Here is a 23,719-nt window from a genome sequence, read left to right as displayed (position 1 = left end):
GCTGTGATTCGGAGCCCTGGTTATCTCACTAAAAAACAAAACAAAGCATGCGGCCTTCAAAATCCTGACGAAAATGCCGACTACATTAGAAGCCCAGCTTTCAGACAAGCTACAGATGATGGACGAGATCACAGATAACGTCCAAGAGCCGGCGGAGCAGAAGGAAGAAAGCAGTATAGCCGCCAGTTCCGATATTAAGACAGCGTCCACTTCTTCCAGCGATAGTACGACCAAAACTGACGCACCGGAGCCCGAATTTTACAATAAGGCCCAGAAGTACTGGTCGGAGATTCCGGCCACTGTCAACGGGATGCTCGGCGGCCTGGGCTACATCAGCGCCATCGATATACAGGGATCGAATGTGTTCCTGCGCGAGATCCGCGTGCCGGGCAACAGGTTGGCCCTCGACTGCGGAGCTGGCATCGGTCGGGTGACTCGCAATCTCCTGATACCCCGCTTCAGCTGCGTAGATCTCGTCGAGCAGGATGCCGCCTTTGCCGAGAAAGCACGGGAGTACTGCACCTCGGAAGAAGTGAGCCGTGGAAAGGTGGGCCAGATCTACAACGTCGGATTGCAAAAGTTCACGCCTTCGCAGCAGTACGACCTCGTTTGGAGCCAATGGGTGCTAGGCCATCTCACGGATCGCGATCTGGTCTCGTTCTTTCGTCGGATCAAGCAGGGACTGGCGCCCGGAGCCTTCTTTTGTATGAAGGAGAACGTGAGCAGCTCCAAAAAGACGGTGGAGGACAAGGAGGACTCCTCCGTTACCAGGCCCCTTGACAGTTATGAGCACTTTCTAAAGGAGGCTGGATTTCGCATTGTGCGCAAGGTCAAGCAACAAAACTTTCCCAAGGGACTTTTTCCAGTATACATGATCGCCTGCAAACCCGTCTCTAAGGAATAGGTTTAGTTTAGTTAGTTGCCGTTGACCTACAAGCGATTGTACTAAATGTATCCGAAAAATCAATGTCACATTACTAGCTAGTCACTTCAAATTGTAGCGTTCTATACAACGAATAAACAAGCTTGCAAAGCTTGAACACGTTCCTTAACTGATGCCTTCAAAGTGCTTTATTCGCCGAATATAAGCTAGAAATAACTATTTAAAGTAAAAACACACCCACTTCACATTTATCCTTTCATCGCCGGGACGCTAAGACTGTGATGTCGGATTTTAGCTGTTATACCAGGATAGTACTTGTACATTTCATTTAGAAATTGAGCTACATATAAATAATACTTTTTATACCGATTTGTTAAACTCGTAGTAAATTTCGCAGCTGAAATCAAAGGAACTAAATATTTCAGGTTTGGGTGTAGAATGGATTTCCTTATCTCAATAAATGCTAGTTTCGAAGATCGCCGAAATCGGATTGGTTATAAGCTCAATCTTTCATGTCTTTCGACATGCTTAAGTCCCGCCCACTTCAGAGCGCAGAATATATTTAAAAATAACGCCATCAAATACGCTATGAAACGAGATGATTATTTGGCATCAATTGGAATCAGTTTTTAAGTTATATAAAAGGAAAATAAAAGCTGAATTAACGGCCCAATAATAATTTTTTAAAAGGATATTAAAAAACCTAAAGACAATTAGGAGCTAATACACTCAGTCTATTCAAATTTTTACTATAGAGGGCCAGAAACAAATTTTTTCTTTGCATACTATTCAGCCGAATAAAAAAAGATGATCTCTGTTCTCTCTGAATTCAAAATTGAAATAGTTGTTGATCCACCACTATTTGGATTCCCCAAACTTTAATAGGACTTGGTCTTCAGTGACTGATAAACAGTGCTTATAATTAATTAATCCTAAGAAGAGATTAGCTATTAGTAATCTTCGCGTTTTATAAGTGGCTGCTGTCATTAACAAAGTTGATTTCCTTCAAGAAGAAACGTTATTTATCTTAATGCTTGGGATTTCAAGCTGAAAACACTTCCCACACTACCACACATGTGTTCCTGCACAATGTCGAAATAACAATATTAAATAGAACATATACATTTCATGTATCTACTTTTCTTGAAGGTACGTGATTGACAGTACTCATTACTCGTAGAGTATCTAACAATTAAAAGGATGCGTTATCGAACCTATAAAGGATCAGATTTATTGGCGAAGTGGATCTAGCCGTTGAAATCAAAAATGGAGCTTCCAGTGACACCTGTGCCTATTTCAAAAAGTTTAAAAATCGAGAAAAACATATGCAGATATATTAGCAATTGCGTGAAAGATCTGCACAGTAACTAATTTGGTAATAAAAGAATATACAATAATTTTGAACAGATTTTTATGACGTCTAATTGACTTCACGAAATGAACCTTATTGACGTTGATAAGAAGGTTCAAAGAAGGCAGGCAAAAATTATGATATTTTTACACTCAGAGAGATAGAAATAAGCATTTTATTCGAATTTAAAATTATTCGTTTTGGCCGTTTAAATCGTCAAGGACATCTTGAACCTATTTAAAAGCGTATGAAAATGTTCTATGCCTCATAGCATTAACATAGATCGGGTCGTACTATTATTTATATAAAGAAATGATGAGCACGAAAAGCTTTTAGAACCTTACTTTTAAATTTCAGTGGAAAGTAAAGTTCGGCTTGACATTGACATCCTATAACATCCTATTGTCGATAATTAGGAAATCTCTATTTATAAATTCAACTGATAAGAATTTTATTTGAAATAAAGTGCCTTGCGTTTCATAAGAGGGTAATTTTTTAAAGTTGAACAACTAAAAACACCTAATACTCTACATCAACGTTTTGAAAAATGTTATGGAGTAGTTCGCACAGTCACCCAATATTAAGCAAATTGAGATTTTATGGTGGGAAGTGAACGGAGCAGTATCGGAAATTAAAACCATCTTGAATACATGTGATCAGCTTTTAAATTTGTTTTTTTTTCGAAGTGTTTTGTCATTGCCTTTTACTTTGTTTCATATCTTCATTAGTTTTTTATTTTGTAATACAATATAAATTACCGTTCATGTTTTTCATTAAGCCTTATTCAGCCTCTAAAAACTTATCAATAAATCTTTAAAGGAAATCCGGAGATTATTACTGATAATTGTGTCTTCTACAGGACAGTAGTTTTCCAAGCTGGAAGACCGTGAAACGGGGAACTGAAACAGTAAAATAACATTTGTTTGGAATAAACGGGTAGGTACAGTACAGTTTGAGCACGTTCATGCGTGTTTGTTTTCGGTCCCATATGGACCACATGGACTAAAACGATCTTCATACAAACTAGGTACATACATATGTATACATATATTGTATGTATGCACTCCCGCGTGACAACTATTTATATTTATTTGTTCGCCCTTTTAGGTCTTCACTCAACGAGTAACTTGAGTTATACCTTTCCTACAGATCCTTTTTCCATATCTTAATGTAATTTATTACGTTAAAACATACATTTTACATATGCAAAAATAAATTGTTTTCCTACCTATTGCTGTCCTTTTATACCTGCTTTCCCATAAGGCCTCATAATAGGCCTCATAAATCGTTTAACACTAATGATATTGCTCCCTCTACACATGCAATACACTTTAGCAAATATTAAAATCTTATTAGTAAAATACTCTTATCAGTATAAGGTCTTATCAGTAACTTATTCTAAATTATTTAAAACGATTGAATGGACTGTGAATGATAAGCAAAAGATTATGCAAAAAAAAAAACGCCTATTTGTTTGCGCTTATCTCGTGTAAGACGATCTGTTATTCAGATTCTTATACATACACTCCTAAGCAACCGATAAGGCAGCTGAGATCGCATAAATATAATGCGATCGCCTTTTCTTGTTTCAGTCCGCAGCGAGACGTTGAGCTGCGCAGTTGTGCACTGGACGTTGTAGCCTTGTGTGTCACACGTACATACATACATACATGTACAAATGTAGATCGAGTGTAACTGTAAGGAAGCATGGCTGCTTCCCTAGTCACCACCAGTCGAAGAGTGCTCATAGAGACGGAGCCCATGGACCATCATCATCACCATCGCCAGCCGCAATCCTTCGGGCATCCCGCCAGGATGTACCCGCAAATTACGTCCGACATACTCTCGCCACCTTTTTCACCCACTGATGCCATGGAAATGCCGCTGGTCAAGGAGCTTCTGGCTCGCAATGAACATACAAATCTACCCGACGGAACCGTACTCTGTGTGCCCTGCTACCTGTGCAAACAGCCCTTCAATGACATTGAAGCCTTCAAGGTGCACCTCACCCAACATGCGGCGGATATCCATGCCCAGAATACAACGCGTTCGCAGGAGGAGGAACGTCCACCGATGATGAAAGCCGTGGTTCCGCCCATGAATCAGCGGTTCGTGCATCCCATAGATAAGCTCCATTTCCATTCCATCGATCAAGGGGCCATGGATTACCATCACTATTGCAATCCTTACTCACCGCCTCTGGAACCACACATGCCGTTTCAAATGCCAGTGGTTCATAAGCATCCGATTCAGCCACCTCCCATGCACTTAACCGTTCAACACACAAATTATGAGCCACCATTGCAGTTTTCAGGATATCGGCCAGTCGAACTGTCCGAAAAACTTCCAATGTCACCGCACTCTCCTCTGATGTTTCCTGCTCAACCAATGATCAGCGACATTCCAGGCAAAGCACATGCTCCGCTAGAAGTGGAAAACTTTTGTGCGCCGGAAACAATGTGCAGATCGGTGGAGGAACCAACGGTCTTGGTAAATCCCCCATCTCAGGCACCAGATCCGACACTGGATGCGGGTGCATTGATGTCCAGATCGTCGGTGCTGACCAAACCCCCAAATGCAAGACCCCCGGCTTTCAATCGAGGTCAGTTCGTGTGCGCTTGGTGTGGGAAAAAATTGAGCACCCGCCAGTCGCTAAGATACCACGAGAGCCACTTCCATGGTGAGGCAGAGCCGGCTGCGAATCGGATAGAGAAGGATATGTCGAAGCAGCACAAGTGCTCCACATGCAAGAAACGCTACAAGCGGAGGACCTTCCTTCTGATGCACATGAAAGTCAAACACGGGATTATTTGCCTTGGGAGGACTGCTGCCGATCCCGAGTCTCCAATATCTGTAGATTCGCCTGCGTCCCCGGAGGCTCCTGTCCCCCCAAAGTCGTCGGCGGACGAGACACCGAAAAAGGAGATATGGAGCACAAGAATATTCAACGCTGTGGCGGCAGCCAGATATCAACCGGCCAGCGAGCGGGCGGACAAGTATCTGGTTGCGCCACGTCAGCAAACCGAGCAGTTGGAATCGGGTCATACGATCACGTCTAAGCGGACGTATCCACTCCGTTCGCCCTTCTTCAATCCGTATGTTCAGATAGTTATAATAATTGTTATACATTCCCTCTGAATTCTCGACTGTTTCTAGGGATCTATGGCTGGACTGCGATGCATACTCATAGAGAGAACTTGGCTGGATTTTATGCTACTTGGAGTATCAAAAAGTCGAGCTTATATGATAGCCAATGTCGTCCTAAAGCGGCTGTGTCAGCCAAGCTGAACGACCGACTGCATTAGTTTTGTTATATGAACTGAAAAATATCACTTCGTTTCATGGAGCTTTTGAGTATGTACAATGTACGTACATATGTATTGAAAATCATGGATACAAATCGCTCTCGCAAGCGATCTATTCTGTGACCTCAGCACTTTGGATCTCGACGTCGAAATCCCCAAAGGCACATCCGTAAACTTTTTGTCATAATAAACAAAATAAAAACGCTGAGCAAGAAATGAATTTTAACAATCGGGCGCTCAAATTATGCCTGTTATGCTGTACGTTGTTGTATACAGAATGGTAATAAAGAAACGCATAAGCAAAACAAAAATTAGGGTGATTTTTTTACCCTTAGTGTCCTTTCAAAATGATCGCACATTGTCGCGGGTGTTCTCGAGTTACACAGAATACTTAAAGTGGAAAAAAACCGTTGATATTTTACTGATAGTCCCTTTAAGAGCACATACATGTGACATACACATGTTTTTTGCATCGCAGCAGGTCAGAGATCCTAGTAGCCAAAGCTGGATCTTAAACTAGCCTTCATAAATAATAATTAAGAATTGGCATGTATTCATCATTCCTAAATGGCATAGTGATTACTATCCTTATTTTTTCTTTTATTTTCCGTATGCTGCATTTATTAGGCCTTAGTTCATAACATACATACGTATGTATGTATGTATGTATCATTAAAATTATAAACAGAAAAAATGTAATATTTTTATAATAGTTGTAGTACAAAAGTCATTGTATTATTGCTTTAAATATTTTATAACAGTCATAATCCGCTGGCTAAGCACATTTGTGTTTTAAAATTAAAAACATATTAATCAAATACAATTTTTTAAAACACTTAAAATAAAAATATATAATTTAAATAATAAGGGAACATAAGCTTTAGTAGGCTTGTTATTTTCGGTTTCTTTCGGCTGAGCAACGCTAACGTTATCAGAAAACTGAGCTTAGAACCTTCAAAAATTTCGTTTGTTACTTGCTAGCTAGCATTTATGTTCGTCTGGTGGTTTAGTTTAAATGAGTATCATTCCACTCTAACGTAAAAACATAATACACATATTAAACTATGTATATGTAGCTTAAAAACCTTTATATTTGCGTATAATATTAGCTGAGAGGTTCTACTTTTCTTAAAAGACGATTGCAAGCCTATCCTAAGAAATTAAAGAACTACATATGTACATACATACATGAGCGTACATATATGTACACATACTACTTAAAAATATTTTTCGTTTTCCTTTTAGCTTGGGAGGGCGGTTTCAAATTCCTTTTTTTTGCGACTGATATTGCACGTGCGTGACTAATTCAAATACGATCGCATATTATTTTTTGTTTCGCTAGAAATAATCCTAATTCACATACATAATGGTGCGTAAGTAACAATGAGAGAAACTTGTGCTAACTACCTGAGTCAGACTCATTTTATATAAAAAAAAAGTGTGTTGTTGTTTTAGATTGCCCCCTTTCTTCGAGAACTTTTCGATTCAGCGCTAAACATTTTGTGCCGTAACTCTCACACCTCACAATAGTTAATTTATATTATAGCTAAAAAAGGCTAAACGTGTAACACTGATCTGACATTCCGCTCTCTCCCGTTTTCACAATAATTCGTTTTAATTCTCTCCTTTTTTCGCTCTCTATCTCTCGCTTTTCTCTGTTGATAATGAGAATAAGTGTGAGAAGAATGAAAGGAACAGTTCATTTCTTGTAACCGTAGGGGGAAGGCTTGTTTGAGCGCGCATAGAAAAGGCTGCACATTTCGTGAAAGGGAAGACGTGGTAGATAACGGAACAAGGAAGAATACCAGAATGCGAGTAGTAACGTTGCACTTCACAAATTGATGAATTGAAAATATACATATCAGTGATTAATTTCGTCTACGACGAAATATTCCTAAGTTAATATAAAAATAAATCAGGTGGCATTGTGATATTGATATTGAACATAATGGAAACGGCGTTGCCTGAAGTGCAACTTTCCTGTCTGCTGTGCGAGCAAACTTTTGATGCCATTGAGAAGCTGGACGAACACTTGCCCATACACTTTCCGCAGCCGGAGAACACTGGTCAAACATGCGATCTATGCGGGCGCGCGATGCGATCCTCGCTGGAGCTGCACCAGCACTACAAAAGATTCCATGAAGCCCATGTGGCCAACACAGAGGGACACTTTCCCTGCCAGCTCTGCGACAAGGTGTTCCTTCTCCAGGATCATCTCAAGGTGCACGTCAAGATTGAGCATGCGACCGATGGCTACCAACCAGATGAGAAGTCATTAGATTGGCAGCACCACACTCCCAGAAGTCTCGACTCCACAAACGATGATAAACTGGATCCCATCTTGTGCCCTCCACCGAAAAGGAAGTATCCGCCACGCTCCCCCTTCTTTAATCCGTAAGTCCGGATTCCCAAATAATATTTGTCTATTATTAAAGTTGATATATTGCAGAAATCTCTGGCTAGGTGCTGACAACTCCTTCATGTAAAGGAACTTGGTGCAATATACAACTGACGTTACTTGGCAAGAGCTGTGAATGCAGCTTACCGATTTTTTTCTATCTGCCATCATCTAGACATCATACATGATTCTCAATTAAATTAGAGGAAGTAAAACAACAGATGTGCCTGCATACTTGAAAATAAAACCCATCGCTTTATGATTTAATTAAAATTTATTTCGCTTTATATCTTGATGTACTCGTATGTGTATAAAGTATGGTACAGTATTTGTATATGGTTTTTCGATTATTAAGCCCACTCAAAGAACGACAACTGCGCCACCTGAGATACAGGGTTGGGGTCTCTTTATAGATACAGTGTAATATACCTTCTAAGCTTAAGACATTCACTGCCTAGCAGTCCAATGAATGCAATACACAATACCAGATCTATTTCCGTACATTCGTTTGAAATAAGTTCGCTAACTACAGTGCAACAAAGCGCATTTCCTTACACTTATAAATAAATATAGGGTTCTCTGGATTCCGGAAAATAAATACTACTGAAAACAGCAAACAAATGGGGTAAGCAATAACAATTTGTGGGTCTGAGAGTTTGCAGAATGTTTGAAGCAGTTGGAACGAAAAAAAATCGCGCTAAAGCAAAATTTACAACAGTTTCGTTTGTTTATTGCATAAAGTTTCTATAATAAATAACAGAGCCATCATCTTCCTTGAGAGCGAACTCTACTGACTGGTTAGCTGAACTTTTGACTAATGTTTGCCCTAATCAAACTGGCAACGATATCTTAGTTTTTGTTGTGACAAGTTGGCTCTCTCGCATTTACTATGATCTTTAATTGATTTAATTTTATTTTTAGTGCAACAAATCAACAAATAAATAAATACATGCACTTTAAAATTACCTAAGCCGAGAGAGTGGGTAGGGGATGGGTTAATGTGAATCAAGTCTGTCCCGTACTGGTCTCCATTGTTCCGCGCCAGTTTTACCTGCATTTACGTGCTTCTAGTCACCAGAGTTTTTATGTTCTAAGAAACTCGTATTTATGTTGCATACAATAGTGGTAGGATATCTTGCTTATGTACTATTTAACCTGAGCCCGAATGTGTTGCAAGAATTCATAGTATGACAAACTAGATTCACTGCGATCGTCGGTTAATCTCTCAATGAACTGGCCCTTGGCCGTGCTCGTGTCCCTATAATTTAAGTTAAAATGATTAGCGGGTATTAACACAGTTTTTATAATGGTCCGACTTACCTAATTATCTGCACCAGCGCCGAGTAGGGCTTATCGTAATTGAGTCGCGAAATAAAGCGATTCAGCACATCGTTCTCGTTGCTTACAACATTTGGCAATCCATATACATAGTCACCCAGCCCTGCAGTGGAGCTGATGCCTGAAATTAGAAACAGGTAAGTAACACAAATTTCTTGGATTTTAAGATACCCAGCTTACCCAGCAGAGCTTCCAAAACATCGGGGGGCACATTTAGGCCGACATAGATCATTATCAGCGTGCCGCAATCCATCAGGAAAATTGACCTCGAGTCCAAGCTGTATTAAAAGCATTCGTTATCAAAAGTACAACATAATTAAGCACTACTCACTGTTCCGCGGACAATTGCAGACGCGGCAGCTCCGGCAACGGTTCGTCCTCGTCCTCGTCGTCTTCCTGGTTCGAACTAATGTTTGAGTTTCGGGCGTGGTAGATCAAGGCATCGATCTTGTACAACTCCGGGTACACGTACTTCATTAGTTGGTCCAGCGGTAGCGTCTTCATGCAATCCATAGCATAGACCCGATCATCCAGTCGTGTGCTAGTTCCCACACGGAAGGCGGGCTAGTGGACAAGCGAGTTTAGCTGGGTTAACTAAACCTTTTTAAAAAACTCACGTGCTTAAGCAGGGCCAAGATGTAAAGCGGGAGCAACGCCAGGCTGCGCGGTGCTATCAACTGACCCGACTGTCCCGACGGCAGATTTTGTGCTATCTTAAACGCATTGTACACGTCGACCGTAGCGTTGATGAATGCGTCGCGGGCGTCCGACAAGTTGGAGGCGACCGACCGGTCAACGGCCATTTTGGACAACAGTCCGATGATAGCTTCCGTGTCTGCTGAGTGCATTACCTCTGGAAGCGAAGCGGTCACCGGCAGACACACAGTGTGCACCCGGATTCGTCGCTCTCCTTCGCTGTTCGTATAGAGCAGCGCAGCTTGGAAGCAAATCGTTTTCGCGTCCGTGAGGGTCTCGTCGTAGGAGATCTGCATGCCATATCCCGCGTCCGGATTCACGTTTGGCAGCGAGAGCAGATCCGTGGACCGCACAAAGAAGTTTCCATGGAATGTATGCACCTGCAGGCCACGAGTGCAGCGGATTCGCATTACAGCCTCAAATCCGATTTTTCTGGTCAGATATCGTTTGAAACACGACCGGAACGATTCTACCATGTGTGGCTTGGTCTTCTGGTAGAGCGGGAAGTGGTGGACACAGCCGCCGCTGTGTTTGCTAATGCCAGCTATAGGGGAAATGAAACACAAATAAGTTTACGGTGCTCTATTAAGAGGACTCAAAGAACTTAATGCAAAAAGTATGCTTGATTTTACATTATTATAGATCACTTACAGATGGTTGCCATGTCGCTGTACTGCTGGTTCATCAGGAAGAGGTCACAGGCTATCTGATAGCCGGAGCACTCCAGGGCAAAACGCTTATAAAAGTCGGTTGCCGGATTAAGGTGGGCCACATCCTTTGCCGATCGGTTGTTGGGATCTTCGCGCGGCTCCAAGGCTCCGGGTCCCTTGTTGGGAAGGCACGATTGAAAGACGGTTATCCGCCCGCCAGATGCTTGCTGTAAGCAGTACCATTCACGATGATTCAGATTCCTCTTTAATTTAGAATAGCTCAACTCACCATTAGCTTGAAAGCCACCTGCAGAGCAGCACCCAAGGCGGAGCACGGATCGTGGGTGTGGGCAAAACGCTTAGGCAGCTGCTTTAACAGATCACGTACCAGCTCCTTGCACTCCTTCAGGTTTACCAGCAAATTGTCAGGACGTGGCAGGAAGGGGTCCTCGATGTCCAGCAGCGTCATTTCATGCGGCTGGTTGAGCCCCTCGGCCATGCTGTAGAAGTGCACGAAGCTGTCGAAGCAGATGAATCCCACCTGTGTCCTCGCGTCTCCGGGCATCTCGTCCAAGTGCCGATTGAGTACGGCACAAGCGGCCTCCAGATAGCCACTCTGCTGCGCGATTATCGAGACATCGAAAAGAAACAGGTACATGGCCGGCTGTGGCGGTCGCAACATGTACTCCGAAGGAGCAATAAACTCTATGGTGCTAGAGCGTACCTCGGGCCTTCGGGTTACGTCGCCGTATGTCTTAGTGGCCGGATCGAATTGAAAGTCATCTGGCACTGCATGAGGAAAATAACTTTTGATTACTAAATCCATTATATGCCGGGATTTCTTTTCAATTACATTCGTTGACCCGATAGCACAGATTGCACTTCCACATCTTGCTGTCCACGAAGTAAACAAAGGGATTTATGTATGTGCGGCACAGCCGGCAACGCACAATGTTGATGCACTGAATTACAGGGAGGCTCTGTGGGAGGAGTTCCAAGTTAGTCTTTGAGATCAAATTATTTTTAATAAATTTCTTACATTGACATCTCGGAAGGGATGTATCACAATGCCCAGGGGCAGGCGTGACTTCTGCAGCAGAGAATTGCTCTCGGGGATCTTCGTCAGCGTACAGCGCATAATGCTCGGGCTACAGTTTATGGACTCATGAAACTGGTTGTGCAAAACCACTTTTGGCGGAGGCAGCGTTGCCGGCGATAAGATATGACGGTTCTGCATCAGGTCGATGGTATCCTGTCCCCACAATCTGCTGAATCCCTGCTGAGCCACGTTTAGTGGAGCAGTGGTTCCATAAGGTCCCCCGGGTGCAGTCTGGGGTAGGTGCTGTGGTTGTTGTCCGTAAGCCTGAGGAGGCGCCTGGGCCTGATACTGCAGTGGAGCTCCAGTGGGTTGAGCTCCAAACATTCCCGGCGGCGGTGCCTGCAATGCAGACTGTGGAGGTGGTGGTTGCTGCTGTGGTGCTGATGGATAAGCCTGCGAGTATGGATACGACTGTGGGGGCTGCTGGGGTGGAGGCATCATGGGTTGGGCTCCCGGCGCCGCTGCATTTGCTAAGCTCGGTGGCCACACCGCTCCTACTCTTGGTGGCGGCGGTGCTTTCTGCAGATTGTTGTTTTGCTGGCTCTGCTGCTCGGGGTTAGTCGAAGGCGGTACTCCGTATTGAATTCGTTGGGCCGCTGGTGTTTGCGTTGGTCTACCGGGAACCGATGCACTTCCGAACATTTTGGAAGGATTTGGAGCCAAATTTGGGGGCTTTTGCCCACTAAACGGCGTCGGCATGGCATTGGGAACTACTGGAGCTGCCACTCCGCTGGACGCCAACAGACTGTTGGCGTCGTTGAACTGCGGTGGTCCCGTCTGGGCCGAGGCCACTCCCCGACTATCCTTTTGTGTTAGAGGTGGGTACTGTTGCGGGGGCTGTGGCTGTGGCTGTGGCATAACGCTGGTACCTCCATTTGTTCGGGTGGTGTTCATGTTAAGATTTCCCAGACTGCTCGTCAAGTTAGCCAGGGATTGGTTCGTCGGTTGGGGCGATGGACGTAGTCCTGACGCCAGGGGCGGATTGTTCAGCGCGGCGGCGATTGGTCCTTGAGCGTATTGAGGGGCAGCTCCCACTGGCCTTGGAGAGGCAGTGCGCGAGGAGTTGGCACTGGACGCGCCATTGCTGCCGTTAGTAAGGGGTGGTCCGTTGGCGGTGGGCGGACGCAGATGGGGCGGCAACGTGCTGGGCTGCAGTTGCTGCAGAGGTGTAGCTGCTCCAGAAGTTGGTGGCAAGAACTGGTTCCCAATACCACTGTTAAACTGCTGCGGCGGTGGCAGATTACCTGGCGCTCCTGCTCCCGGAAAAGCTGCTGCAGGAGGTGGTTGCTGAAACTGTTGTGGCTGCTTCTGTAGTATATACTGCTGACCAGGTGGAGGGCCTGGCTGCTGCTGGGCGGTTCCTTGCACACCATTCACTAGATTGTTTCCGTTCAGAGGCATGGGAGCGTGGGCGGGAGGCACGATGTTCGGATTGTAGGTCGACATGCTGCTAATTCATAGGTTTATGGTCTGAAAGATGAAGAATTACATTTTGTTTAGTTGTTATCTTATCACTGGCGAAGATTGCGTTGCTGCCGAACACGCCGACATAAAACTATGAATTATCTTATCGTTCAATGGCAAAATACGCGTAACTTGACAACGTGCAGCTGATAAAAGATGTAAAGATCCCAAATGGGATGCTTTTCCAGCTGACAGCTCGTGTAGGAATTGCAGTGATACCTGATCAAATGGAATGTGAAATTCTGCTTTAATAGGGCTTTATCACAACCTTTTGAGCTTGTTTGGCTGCGTAGTTAAATGTCTTGAGCCAGTGTGCCTACGTCAACAGTGAGTCGGAAGTAGAGTGATAATTGTATCATATTTGGCTGTTTAAACAGCTTCGATAGCAGATTGTTATGGGTTATAATGTGATGAACAACGCGTGAGTGTGCGTTTCCCAAGTGCTTGACCTCGACCATCAACGATCGCAGAAGGTGGGTCGGTGTGGTTGGTGACCCAGTTGCACGGGAAGCCAGCAGGAAGGGATAGGATTCGTCTCCAAAACAAAGCGATTTTTTGATGACGTGCCTATTGGCGAAGACAACCCGCCACGCCCGTCACGCCCACCACCCACCACCCACTTAAAGTAATTGGGGCAATCAAGGCATATCGAAAGGGGGTGTCCATAACATGGTTACCAATCACTTATCACTTTTCCAAGCTTCAGTCTTCAGTAGTATTTAGTTTCTAGACCAGCACCTGCACTTTGTAGTTGCCTCTTCTTCTTGCGCCCTTGATTGGCGATTTTGTAGGGGACTATGAATTGGCTTCTCCGCTTTTCGTTTCGAGGGAAAAGCCTTTTCAGTTGTAGAAAGCACTGGCTGGGCACTTTTCAATGGGATTTGGATGAATCCTTGGATGATTTTTCGGCCGCGAAGGAAAACTAAACTATTTTCGCACTTCCCTACGCTCTCTCCACTCACAAAACTTCCTTCCGCACTAGTTTCTTTCTTACACGATTTCTGGCGCTTTTCGCGTGCTCCGGTTGGATGCGAACAGGTCCTAGGATTGGCAGGCGGATTCTTTGGACTTGGCGTCGTACGCTGCTATGCACAATTACCTTAAATGCAAACTTTTTGCATTTTCCGGAGAACAAAAAATTTTGAGGCCACGTCAATAGTGTGACCGTGCGTTTTAAAAAAGAGATGGCACTGTTCTGGGTCGCCTTTCATCGAAACCAACAAAAGTTTCGATTGCAAATAAAATGTTATCGACTCCAATGGTAACTTTATTTTTGTTACAATTCAAATTTAAAATGTAACGAATTATTAAGGATAGATGAGCACATAATGTGAACCATATGTACTCTATTGATTTTTTAATGATCGTTAGCCCGAAATGCAAAATCCATCACAACTGGTTAAAGAACAAATCGCTTTATTTTCAATACTTGTATCTGTTTCAATCAATCTGTTTGGGGTATTTGTTCAAGTTCTTGATTAAAACGTTGGTTTAAAAGAAAATCGCAAAAAAATATATACATGTTACACCCGGGCTTGGATATAAGTTCCAATTAAAGCCCTCGGGATTACAATTCGTTTATTCTACGGGGTAACTAGTTCGTTAAATATTACTTTAAATCAATTTCGAAGCGTATTTACTTTATTCGTTTCATTTTGCGTTAACTTTGCGTGAGAGTAGTCGGTAGATTTGCTGTGTGGGTTGTGTTGCTTCCTGGCTCGTAAGTTGTAAATTAAATTTAAAGTTTACTTTTAAATTATTCTGGAGATTTGGGTTGCAATTGCGTTTTATTACAGTAAGGTATAAAGGTGTATCAGCATCGGACTGTTAGTAAAGCTTTATTTATTGTGACAAGTGGAATTCGAAACATAATACTAAAGGTAATCGTATTTAATTAATAAACTATGCGACCGAAAAATCATTGTGCACCTTGTTTTAAATGTCCGTGGGTCTATTGGGGTCTGGGAAACAAGCGAAGGGGTAGTATCTGTCGGATACTAGTGTGTCGGTATTGTATTTTGTCTATAGCAGAGTCTTTTATTTCAAAAATAGAATCTCTATCCTTAAATAACTATCATTTCGTAATCTACAACTTTTGATATATCCCATTATGTATTGGATTTCTTTCTTTCTTTGTTGCTAGTAAATGTTAGTAATGTAAAAGGTATTGAATAGGTGTCATTGTGTTGCAGTTTACTGCGATTGCCTTTGAAACACACTAGTACTTAGTAGTAAATAATAATCGTTAATTGTGTATAGAAACTGTGAGTGTTTGATTTTACTGTCTCCGCTGAGCTGTCGAGCTGAACTTGCGTTCCAACCTTATGAGCAGAGCTTTTTTTTCATTTTCTCTGTGTATATTATTTACAATTAATAACCAGACCCTGAAGGCTCCATCATGGACCTCCTTCTTCTAGTTGTTGCTCTAGCTTTTCCTGCATTCGTTACGTCGTATCGTCAGTGTTGAGAGGTTTGCGCACTTGTGGAATTAAACATATAGTTGAGGCTCGTTCTTGATATGATCCATATAAATAGACGTTTTTGGTGTTGTTGCTCTCGATGTCAGTCGGAGGCATTATCTCTTGGCCTCTTTCTCCTGCAAATACATGCGCTGACTCAGCGGTTTGGCGTAGATCCAGTTGTCGCCCACGGGCTTAAAGTGCTGTGGAGCAATATTATCTGTTAACTGATTTGCATTATATCGGAGTGATGTACCTTGTGCTCCCAGGCCAGATCGTATTCCTTGCGCACCTTGGCTTGATCGCGCTGCTGTTGCTCCACAACGAATTTGGCAGTTGTAGCGCGCTCGATGTCATTGAACCTGCGGAAGAGCAACGAACAAGGAGATTACAATTTTAAGCCTTGCAATTGAGGGTCAGAGATTAATTGGCAGATTGGTATGCTGTTTACTTGAGTCCCGCTGTCACTTCCTTCCAAACGCGTCGCGATTCGTACTCATCCTGCTCAACGATTGGTCGAACTTGTTTCTTAAATATGGGTATGCGATTTACGTCGACGAATACTTCGGTTTTCTAGAAAATTTAAGAGATTCATTCAGGTTCACTATGTGGTAAAACTGATTGGGATTGGGTGTAATACTGAACACACAACAATCATACATATACATAAGTACAGATAGCAACAATTTGAATACAACGTTGGACAATCAGGCATAGGATTATTTTGTGGGTTCGATTTTCTAGACAAACAAAGTAAACACACAGAGGAAATGCTCCCGAGCTATTTAAGAGAAAAGCAGAAGAATCGTGGATAGTAAGTAGAGGTCTAGGTGGGGTGTGGAGGGTGGATGTGGCTGCCAACTCGTGGGGTTGTTTGTTGCAGCGTTTTGGCGCAGTATGCGGAGGAAAAAGTACAAGTAAAGGATCAACATTTACAGAAACTATACATATATAATAGTACACTACAAACATAAACCAAAAATAATTTTGGATGACTTACGTTTTTGTCATGCCACTTAGCCTCCATCAAACCGCTCCACTCGCCGGAAATAGAGACGAAAGGCTTCTTTTCGCTGGGCGCATACACCTACGATTAATCCGAATTAATACAAAATCAAGGTGCACACTATAAGCTAGTCACCTCTGCAGAGACCCTATTCCGTTTGCCGCCATAGAAAGGCTTGGTGAGGAACTCCACGTTGGCATAGTATCCAGACTGCGGGCACTTGATCTCCACCGAACCGCCGAGCTCAATCCAAGGCACCGTTAAAATAGACCTAGTTAATGGAAATATAAATATTCATAAGTTTTCTGAAACCAGAAATAGCAGAGGCACCTTCTCACCTGCCGTAGCCGTTGGGGAAGGTCACTATGTACTCCTCGCTGCGATCCACCAGGGTCACAACGCCTTCACCAATGTTATGCACTCCAATGGAGAGCCCCAAGAACTTCGACTTGGTCCAGACGTGTGCCGCAAATGTTATTTTTTTATTGTAATGCTCCGCATAAAAGGCAGAAACTGAAACAAATAAATGCGTGAGCAATAAACATAGGAAAGTTTTGTTTTTTTGTATTACTTGGCGGATGGTGAGACACTTGCTCAGCTAGAAAGGTGAGTTGATCCCGCCGGCACCAAGGCACTGGACCGTCGCGTACCTCCTGAGCGTCTTGGGATATCCCTAATATTAAGGAAAAACACGTGAGAGCTGGTCAACAGTAGCTAAACAGTTTGCAATTCCTACCAGGAATGTCCCAATGGCACTGAAAAACTTCCCCCAAAATGGGATTGTACGGCTTCTTGGCTACTGCACTTTTACGCCCAGCATGGTAAGCACTCATATACCAGCGGCAGACCTGGACGATTCTGTCGCGCGGATCGTCCAAATCCGATATTCTGTTGGGTAAGATGCTTATGAGTTATATTATTAATGTAAACGCCTTGAAAACATACTTTATGAACAGATCGGGATGAGCAAAGTAATCGGCGTACATCTCCAGCAGCGAGCGGCGCTCCAGAATAAACGTAGGCAGTACCACCTTCGTGAGGTCCATGCCGATTTTAACCTGGGACAACAAGTGCGTGATCATCGATCCGTGCGCCTCCATACTAAGGTCCGTCTCTTCCTCCTCCTCGTACAAGGCGTCGTAGTCTATTCCATTATCATAGCTGGCACTGCCGGAACTTACTGCTGTCCTCGCTGTCTTAATGCTGGTATCCGCATCGGCAACGCTTTCATCGATCTCTGGCAGCGTTTGGGGGGGAACTGAATCGCCCAGAGACACTGGCTCGGCATTGGCAAATCCATCCGGTCCCTTTTCGTGGGTGGGGGATGTGGTTTCCGCAAAGCCGCGCGTTGCGCTGTTCAATGAAAAGTGAGAGTGGAATCAGGACTTGTTGATTAGGATTCCTGCGACATCTTGGATAAATCTTTAAGCATAATGTGCGTATGCCACGAGGCACAACAGCATCTGCAACCCGCATCCGTCTTCTTTTCCACCTTAGTTGCTGCCTTCATTTACAATTTATGAGGGAAACACTTACGTCGACCTGGCGCACATGTACATTTTATACTGTACCTCAGGCTGACACGTCGGACCCACTTCTTAAACATGATTTCAGGTGCTGATGCTGGCCGTATTCGTTACTGCAGACCCAGCAGCTACATAATTGTAGTCATAAAGCGGAAGCTCCTGAATCGAAGCGTAGACAAAAGCCGCCGAATGGTCTAGGCCATTACTGGAAAACAGAAAAACTACTGAAAAATCCAACTGAGAGCCGAGGGGTGCCACTTGCACCCAACGGAGCTCTTTGACACTGCGAGGCGATGACGAACGAAACTAGAACTGACAGACATACACAATGGCGACTTTAACTACGACTAGGCCGAAGGATGTCGATGACGAAGCAAGTAGCCGACGACAAAGCGGTGTCAGCTGTGCCAACAAAGCTTCGACGAGAGCCAGATGTGGCGGAGGAGAAGGTTTTGTATTTATTATTTACACGCGACTTGACAAAAATTACAGGCTGCCCTGAAACTACGACTGCGACGAACTTCGGGCATTGCATTTTGCATGCGTTGCTTAGGCGCATGCGCCTTTTCAAAGGAGAAGGAGGAGAAGCAGTGCCGGAGCAGCGGTTCCGGACTGGGGCAATGAATGCGTAATATTAGCACGCAGCACATATCACACTTAAAAAGCATGCTTGCCGGCTGCCGCATCGCATTTGATTAATGGCCGGTCGGCGCACTTCGTCAAAGGGCAGTCTTAGTTGCTACTTGTAAGACCTGCAAGTGGTCCACTTACCAGCCAATCGGGGAGCTGCCAAGGCTGGTGAAGGGATCGTCGTAGGCATCGTAGAAGTCCTCCTCGCCCTCGCTGCTCGAGTAGGAGGTCTCTGGCACAACCAAACCCAAAGGAGCGGTGGTGGCTGCCAAGATTAATGCCAGATTATCGGGGTTAATGCAAATTGAGCTTTCGCATTGATTTCGAACAGCTTGACCCTGGCTCGATGACCAGTTGCTTGGCCAAGAGCACTCACCGTTCTCAGTGGCCGAGTCTTCCTCGTCGTCGACCAGCTCCCCCTTGCCTATCACTTGACCCTCCAGGGGCAGCTTTAGGCCACCTGCCTGTATGTTGTTACAACTGCCCATGGCAACTCCACTGGTCGAGGAACTAGTCGATGCAGTGGCCGGTGGGCCGTTGTAGATTCCATTTATGGGGTGGGCCATGTTTTTGGCAATCTGCAGGCTGACAATCGAGTGTTTAATGTGATCCAGCATGGCCTGAAATGAGAACTATGGATTAGCCAACAGGAGTGGGGAAAAAAGTGGTATGGCTTTGCCAAAGTTTGCAAAGGAAGTGAGCAGCTGCCATAAGTGGCCAGCTGCCGGTCGATTGACATTCTCTCAGGCCTTTGCATCTGGTCGCCTCTTAACCCTGAACTTGCATTGGTAATCGATATAAGTGGGTGGCCCAGTGGGCCTAGTAATACGTTTCGCACGACAAACTTCACTGGGATAACAAACACACAATCCTGCAACCGAATTCTCTAAATTCCCAGCACTGCCGGCAAATTGAATTACATTTCAAATTTAAAAACTACAATAACGTTAATCTGCAATGGACTTCCTGGACCCAGAGCTCCACAGCATCGACAAGTTGTGCGCACAATTCGAAGAGTATAAAAAGAACCGTGAAGAAGAGCACTCGGAGCTGCAGAACAAGCTGAAGACCAAGTTCAATTTGGAAGACGATATTAAGGAGCTCAACATGAATATGGAAACACTTCGTGTGGGAATGCAACAGCTGGATGACCAGCAGAAGTTTCAGTCGCATCAAGGAAAGCTAATGTCTCAGTCGATGTTTGGTACGATTGAGGCTGCTCCTCCAGATGAAATTCCAGTCCCTATAAAGGACGAAGGTACCATCCCCAACCAGATTATGATAAAGTGCGAGGTAAAAAGTTGTCTGTTTGAGGGCTGCCAAAGGCGAATAGACAGTCAGTTGCTTTTGCTCCACTACCTCTGTGATCATAGCAAGGAAGCTTCCTTCCAGCGCTGCCTTCCCGTAGTGAAAGATGAACGGGTTGTGCTTTCTTTCAAGCCGAAGAGCTGCAAGCCTCATGATAATCAGGTGTTGGGCCTTCTGGCTTACAATGCACAACAGTTATTGATATCCCGGCGGCAATGTGAACCCAATAACAGCATTCTGCTGAAGCAGCACTCGCACCTGGAAGGTCACATCCCGTTGGTGGTGCTAATGTGTCGGACATCTCCTTATGCGGCTCTGCACGATAGGCGTTTACCAGATAGCCAGAGAAACAGCGAGTTCGTGCTCTGGCTGGTCACACCCAGCGACGAAATGCAGCTGAACGTTACGCTCACTCTTTACGGAAGAGATATTGCAGCAAAAACCGTCTGTGCTCTGGGTGTTCGAAAGGTTAATAAAAACCAGGACGCGGACTATTACATGACAGTCGACGAAAGCTACTGGCGTCTGACGTACGCCGTAGTGGAGAAACTCTCAAACAACTTTCGTGACGAGCTGCACCTGGAGATTCTAGTTACTGAGTCACAGGGACAGAAGTAACCGCTGTCTACTCACATTTGCGTTGTCCTGGAGTGCCTTGCACTTCGACTGCTCCGCCGGATCGGTCAGCTCCGCGATGCGTTTGTCCAGCAACTGGGCAGAACATAGAAAGAGCAAAAATGACAATAAATTGCATAATGCCTGCATTACGTGGCACTATACTCACGTTCGTTTGCTCAATCATCAGCTGGAGGTAGGCATCTGCCTCGGAAACACGGCGCGCCACCAACTCCAGGTGGTTGGGTCTTCTGCCTACTCCACTCCCGGCCACTTCCTTCGTGTAGCCGCCGGCGATGTAGAATGCGCTCTGGCTGTCCCACAGACGCGACCGGTTCGCGTGGCGTCGTATGGTGTCCTCCAGGCGGCGGACCCACTGCTCCCGCTCCTCGTTGTGTCGCGCCTGCAAACGTTTGGAAAGTTGGCAAGTTTAGTGGGCCCCTTTGGTTGTGTGTGGGTATTGGAAAAAGTTTTATCGTTACATCAAGGCAACAAAGTCAAACAAAAGGAAGAACGTGAGGGCCAGACAGTGGTTTCTGGGTCGCTGCCCGGATACCCTTTTTCGGTATTAGGATGGAAACTCTGCTTGCCTGGAGGATTGGCCAACATGCTTGTTTTTTTTTTTACTACGAAGTCGCGAATAGGAACGTGCTGCCCTCTTGATCTAGTTGTTGCTTACGTATACCATAGCCGTCATAAAAAATCAATGCAAGTTTTGAATTCAGAATGGCTTGTTTGTTTGCTTTATACAAGAATGTTGATTACTACGGAGGAAGTATTACATAAAGGAGTAGAACTGTGCAACATTAATATTGTAAACCCTTTCTATAGACATTGTTGAACCACTTTACCACTACTTTATTTCCATTTACTACGTAGGAACTTACCTGAAAATGGAAGGTCTTGTGGTCCACTGTGATCGTGAATGTGTTGTCTTCCTGATCGTCGATTCCGATGAGCGCATCCTTTAAGCGCACACAACCGCGCCTCACGCCTTTAATCATCTTCTCCTTCGACTGTAACACAAATGCAATCGGAATTAGGCAAGTTCATTAAATCGCAGGTTATTAGGGGTGCTACAAATTAATGAATTCTAATCAATTCTGGCTGGGAAATAAAAACAGTGGTCAGCGTGCTGTTCACTGTTAAATGTGCGCCGGCGGTCGAGGCGGTAGAGCTGCAGTCCCCCAGTCCCACGCCACCGGAAGGATACAGGCCAGCGGAAGCCCAACACAAAAAGCAAAATGGAGGTGTCAGCAAGTAAGGACCTTTTGGATTAGTATAGGAAACTGCCTCATGCCTCCAATCTGCAGGTCCAAATTTGCAGCCAGTGGTGGACATTCCTGCGTTGTACAAGGATCCCTGGTACATGATCACAGTGCTGGGCCTCTATCTATATTTCGTCACTAAAGCGGGTCCGCAGTAAGTCCACATGCTAATGCCTGCGTCGCTTGTTTGCATGCGGGTCAGCGGACTCGACATTAGCAATACAGCGGGTCCGCTTGCCTAAATTTATAAGAAAAAGACCTTTAATCCCTCGCTTATAGTTTCATGGAGTGTCGCAAGCCTTACGAGCTCAAGCGCCTGATCTTGGTTCATAACATTATCCAGGTGGTGTCCTGCATATATGTTATTAAAGAGGTAGATCTTTGAAGTTTATGAAAGCAGCATTGGCTAATTGCTCTTCTCCCGCAGGTCCTGTTCATCACGGACAACACCATATACTGCTTTTGGAAGTGCCGCGACATCGGGACCAGCCCGGACTACGTAAGGCGATACTACAACTTGGCCTACTTTCTCTTCTGGCTGAAGACTTCTGAGCTGATTGAAACAGTTATCTTTGTGCTTCGCAAGAAACAAAACCAGGTGTCCAAGCTGCACCTCTTTCACCACTTTTCCACGCTTACGTTGGTGTATGTGCTGATCAACTTGAACGAAAATGGTAAGCTAGCCGGCAGATTGACCGATCACTTCTTAAAATGCGTACAATTCTGCAGGTTCTGCTGCTTACTTCAGCGTGTTCTTGAATTCTATTGTTCACGTTATTATGTACTCGTACTACTTTGTGGCGGCAGTTGCGGATAAGAAGATTGTGCAGGCCCTAACTCCAGTGAAGAAGTGCATCACAGTGATTCAGATGACGCAGTTCGCCCTCATCCTCACACAGGTTGTTTGCCAGCTGGTATTGTGTGGCGTGCCGCCCCTAGTGCTCGTCTACTTCTCCACCGTCATTGCAGGCATGTTCTACGGCTTTTACGATTTCTACAGGAGTGCCTATAAAGTCTCGAAGCGGCGCAATAGTGATACATCTCAGCCAGACTCAAAAAAATGATTCCCTGTCCACAAATCACGCAATAAAAGCGTAACAACAAGTGTGTATGTGTATCCAATGTATCTAGAGCAGATAAGATAAGGCTGTGGGCCATGTGGAATTCGTTCTGGGTGCGATATGGGTGTCAGTCAGGAGGTGCACTGCAGCCACTCACCGTGTAGTAGGACAGCAGACCAGCATTCTCGTCCAATACAAAGAAGCGGTACTGCCAGCCCTTCATCACATTGGTCCACTTGCTTAGCGTGCCCTCCAATGTGCCAGATCCACCACTCCCGCTTTGGGGGGGTGCCAGGCTGGGGGCACTTCCAGTGGTGCTGGCCATTTCCTCCAGCTCCGGTGACACGGCCACCGCCTCCTCCTCCGCCTTTGATCCCTCTGCGTCCTCGTGGCTAAAGGCTTTCCCTGTACCCGGCGCGGACCAGCCTCGTTTCCTGAGCTCTTTTCTGGCCAGGAGCTGATGATGACGCAATGTTGATTCACAGCTCGCACCCGCAATCTGTCACAGCCTCAACTCCGCTTGGAATTTGCAAAACAAAGCAAAGCCCTGCCAACTATCGATGTACGTAAACATCGATGATTTTCAAGCCTTCCGAATCGCAGCTCGAATGTGACCGCGCCGCGACCGCATGAATATACCATATTAAGACACCTTACAAATT

The 23,719-nt window shown here is 44.8% G+C and overlaps 7 protein-coding genes across 12 annotated transcripts; 5 read left to right on the top strand and 2 right to left on the bottom strand.

Moving 5' to 3' along the window:
* The first annotated feature begins 7 nt into the window (after positions 1-7).
* On the top strand, positions 8-1,052 carry LOC6541388 (alpha N-terminal protein methyltransferase 1). Its single transcript, XM_001969100.3, has one exon. It carries the CDS (start codon positions 74-76, stop codon positions 902-904), a length of 831 nt encoding a protein of 276 aa, XP_001969136.1. The 5' UTR covers positions 8-73; the 3' UTR covers positions 905-1,052.
* Positions 1,053-3,796: 2,744 nt separating this feature from the next.
* On the top strand, positions 3,797-5,807 carry LOC6543094. Its single transcript, XM_001969099.3, has 2 exons — positions 3,797-5,329; positions 5,391-5,807. Exons 1-2 carry the CDS (start codon positions 3,942-3,944, stop codon positions 5,422-5,424), a joined length of 1,422 nt encoding a protein of 473 aa, XP_001969135.1. The 5' UTR covers positions 3,797-3,941; the 3' UTR covers positions 5,425-5,807.
* A 1,315-nt stretch (positions 5,808-7,122) lies between these two features.
* LOC6541325 (uncharacterized zinc finger protein CG12744) lies at positions 7,123-8,166 on the top strand. The gene is made up of 2 exons (XM_001969098.3): positions 7,123-7,933; positions 7,989-8,166. Exons 1-2 carry the CDS (start codon positions 7,488-7,490, stop codon positions 8,023-8,025), a joined length of 483 nt encoding a protein of 160 aa, XP_001969134.1. The 5' UTR covers positions 7,123-7,487; the 3' UTR covers positions 8,026-8,166.
* A 26-nt stretch (positions 8,167-8,192) lies between these two features.
* LOC6543376 (protein transport protein Sec24A) lies at positions 8,193-14,399 on the bottom strand. Of its 3 annotated transcripts, none has more exons than XM_001969097.3 (10): positions 14,179-14,399; positions 11,661-13,190; positions 11,475-11,601; positions 10,911-11,410; positions 10,623-10,848; positions 9,893-10,515; positions 9,607-9,839; positions 9,456-9,553; positions 9,258-9,396; positions 8,193-9,195 (listed from the first exon to the last, which is right to left on the bottom strand). In XM_001969097.3, exons 2-10 carry the CDS (start codon positions 13,164-13,166, stop codon positions 9,084-9,086), a joined length of 3,564 nt encoding a protein of 1,187 aa, XP_001969133.2. In that variant the 5' UTR covers positions 13,167-13,190; positions 14,179-14,399; the 3' UTR covers positions 8,193-9,083. The 3 variants fall into 3 exon arrangements, with proteins under 3 accessions (XP_001969133.2, XP_015015399.2, XP_026834508.1); XM_015159913.2 differs by having other exon boundaries at positions 8,592-9,195; positions 14,284-14,399; XM_026978707.1 differs by lacking the exon at positions 14,179-14,399 and adding an exon at positions 13,923-14,161 and having other exon boundaries at positions 8,592-9,195.
* A 181-nt stretch (positions 14,400-14,580) lies between these two features.
* Positions 14,581-23,702, bottom strand: LOC6541329 (oxysterol-binding protein-related protein 9). 2 transcript variants are annotated; one of them, XM_001969094.3, is made up of 15 exons: positions 23,215-23,702; positions 21,616-21,744; positions 20,898-21,131; positions 20,747-20,824; positions 19,182-19,425; positions 18,947-19,070; positions 17,595-18,002; positions 17,386-17,537; positions 17,221-17,322; positions 16,988-17,162; positions 16,785-16,920; positions 16,644-16,730; positions 16,095-16,216; positions 15,900-16,005; positions 14,581-15,846 (listed from the first exon to the last, which is right to left on the bottom strand). In XM_001969094.3, the coding sequence occupies exons 1-15, from the start codon at positions 23,380-23,382 to the stop codon at positions 15,760-15,762; spliced, it is 2,352 nt and encodes a 783-aa protein (XP_001969130.2). In that variant the 5' UTR covers positions 23,383-23,702; the 3' UTR covers positions 14,581-15,759. The 2 variants fall into 2 exon arrangements, with proteins under 2 accessions (XP_001969130.2, XP_015015398.1); XM_015159912.2 differs by lacking the exons at positions 18,947-19,070; positions 19,182-19,425; positions 20,747-20,824; ... (1 more) ...; positions 21,616-21,744; positions 23,215-23,702 and adding an exon at positions 18,221-18,537.
* LOC6542069 lies at positions 19,639-21,660 on the top strand. 3 transcript variants are annotated; one of them, XM_026978706.1, is made up of 2 exons: positions 19,639-20,581; positions 21,608-21,660. In XM_026978706.1, exons 1-2 carry the CDS (start codon positions 19,763-19,765, stop codon positions 21,617-21,619), a joined length of 831 nt encoding a protein of 276 aa, XP_026834507.1. In that variant the 5' UTR covers positions 19,639-19,762; the 3' UTR covers positions 21,620-21,660. The 3 variants fall into 3 exon arrangements, 2 of the variants coding, with proteins under 2 accessions (XP_026834507.1, XP_001969132.1); XR_003407768.1 differs by lacking the exon at positions 19,639-20,581 and adding an exon at positions 21,475-21,542 and having other exon boundaries at positions 21,608-21,656; XM_001969096.3 differs by lacking the exon at positions 21,608-21,660 and having other exon boundaries at positions 19,639-20,892.
* On the top strand, positions 21,866-23,101 carry LOC6541898 (elongation of very long chain fatty acids protein F). The gene is made up of 5 exons (XM_001969095.3): positions 21,866-21,988; positions 22,042-22,150; positions 22,276-22,369; positions 22,424-22,670; positions 22,726-23,101. Exons 1-5 carry the CDS (start codon positions 21,973-21,975, stop codon positions 23,058-23,060), a joined length of 801 nt encoding a protein of 266 aa, XP_001969131.1. The 5' UTR covers positions 21,866-21,972; the 3' UTR covers positions 23,061-23,101.
* Positions 23,703-23,719: the final 17 nt, after the last annotated feature.

This window comes from Drosophila erecta, unplaced genomic scaffold, assembly GCF_003286155.1.
Source record: "Drosophila erecta strain 14021-0224.00,06,07 unplaced genomic scaffold, DereRS2 tig00000055-arrow-pilon, whole genome shotgun sequence".
Classification (NCBI taxonomy): Eukaryota; Metazoa; Arthropoda; class Insecta; order Diptera; family Drosophilidae; genus Drosophila; species Drosophila erecta.
Note: the sequence above shows the minus strand (reverse complement) of the source record. Positions and strands in the feature narration are given on the sequence as shown.